At 71.3% G+C, this 1245-nt stretch overlaps 1 protein-coding gene across 1 annotated transcript in view; it reads left to right on the top strand.

Moving 5' to 3' along the window:
• Window positions 1-1221: 1221 nt before the first annotated feature.
• LOC104834069 (chromosome unknown open reading frame, human C6orf136) overlaps window positions 1222-1245 on the top strand; it is a 3208-nt gene continuing 3184 nt past the window's right edge. Inside the window, exon 1 of the mRNA XM_010571157.1 lies at window positions 1222-1242. Within this exon, the coding sequence (XP_010569459.1) occupies window positions 1222-1242 (21 nt within the window). The remainder of the gene's footprint in view (window positions 1243-1245) is intronic.

Here is a 1245-nt window from a genome sequence, read left to right as displayed (position 1 = left end):
CCCTTCCTGCCCCATAGCTCCCGGGGGGTGCCTGTCCCTGCCCCATAGGTGCCTGCTCCCACTCCACAGCCCCTCTGAGTGCCCATCCCTGCCCCACAGCCCTACTGGGGGGGGGGGCAATTCCTGCCCCATAGCTACCATGGGTGCCTGTTCCTACCCCATGGGTGCCTGCCCCTGCCCCACAGACCCAGTGGGTGCTAGTTCCTGCCCCATAGCCCCCACGGGTGCCCCTCCTCACCCCGGGGGTGCCTGCCCCTGCCCCACAGACCCAGTGGGTGCTAGTTCCTGCCCCATAGCCCCCACGGGTGCCCCTCCTCACCCCGGGGGTGCCTGTCACAACCCCACAGGGGGGTCCCAGTTCCTGGCCCATAGCACCCATGGGTGCCTGTCCGTCCCCCCCAAACCCCAGCCCCAGTGGGTGCCCGTCCCCACCCCACACGTGCTCATCCCTGCCCCACAGCCCCCATAGGTGCTCATCCTCCCCCCCCCGCAGCCCCTGTGGGTGCATGTCCCTGCCCCATGGGTCCTCGTGTCCCCCCCACAGCCCCCGTGGGTGCCCATCCCCACTCCACGGCCCCGGGGGGGGGTGCCCTTCCCCTCCCCTTTTTGGTTACATTTCAATAAAAATGGTGACTCTCAGCTTTGGGTCTCTGGTGATGTGGGGTCCTGGGGGGGTGATGTCACCGCTGGAGGGTGATGTCACCGCCGGGGAGGGCGTGGCCTCGCTCAGCGCCGCCCCTTGCTCCGCGCGCTCGGAGCTGTACAGCCGCTGACCTGGCTCTTACGTTTAGTAAGTCACGCCCCGCGTGGGTTACGCCCCTCCTCCCCCGCTGGAGAGCCCTCTCTCCTATTGGCTGCCGGCGAGCCGGCTCCGCCCCCTCCGGGCCGCGCCCCGCGCCAACGGAGAATGAATGGGCCTCGCCGCCTGGTGGGGGGAACGACTGCGCATGCCCGTCCCTCCGGCTTCCCGCCCACCGCGCCTGCGCATCCGCCCGGTCACCTTCCCCGGCGCGTTCCCCACCGCCCCGCTCTCCGCTCCCTCTCCCCGCGCATGCGCGTCGCTCATCTCCCGCCTACCGCGCCTGCGCCTCGGGGCGAGGCGTGGGCGGAGTCAGCCCGACCCGGCAGCGGACGCGCAGGCGCAGTAGAAGCGCCGGCTTGAGGTGAGGCGCGGCCGAGGCGAAGCCCGGGGTGGGGGGTGGGTGGTGGTGGTGTTCCGCCATGTACCGGCACGGCCGGGCCGCC

This window comes from Haliaeetus leucocephalus, unplaced genomic scaffold, assembly GCF_000737465.1.
Source record: "Haliaeetus leucocephalus isolate CR32 unplaced genomic scaffold, Haliaeetus_leucocephalus-4.0 Scaffold307, whole genome shotgun sequence".
Taxonomy (NCBI): domain Eukaryota; kingdom Metazoa; phylum Chordata; class Aves; order Accipitriformes; family Accipitridae; genus Haliaeetus; species Haliaeetus leucocephalus.
This window is presented reverse-complemented; position numbering and strand designations above follow the sequence as displayed.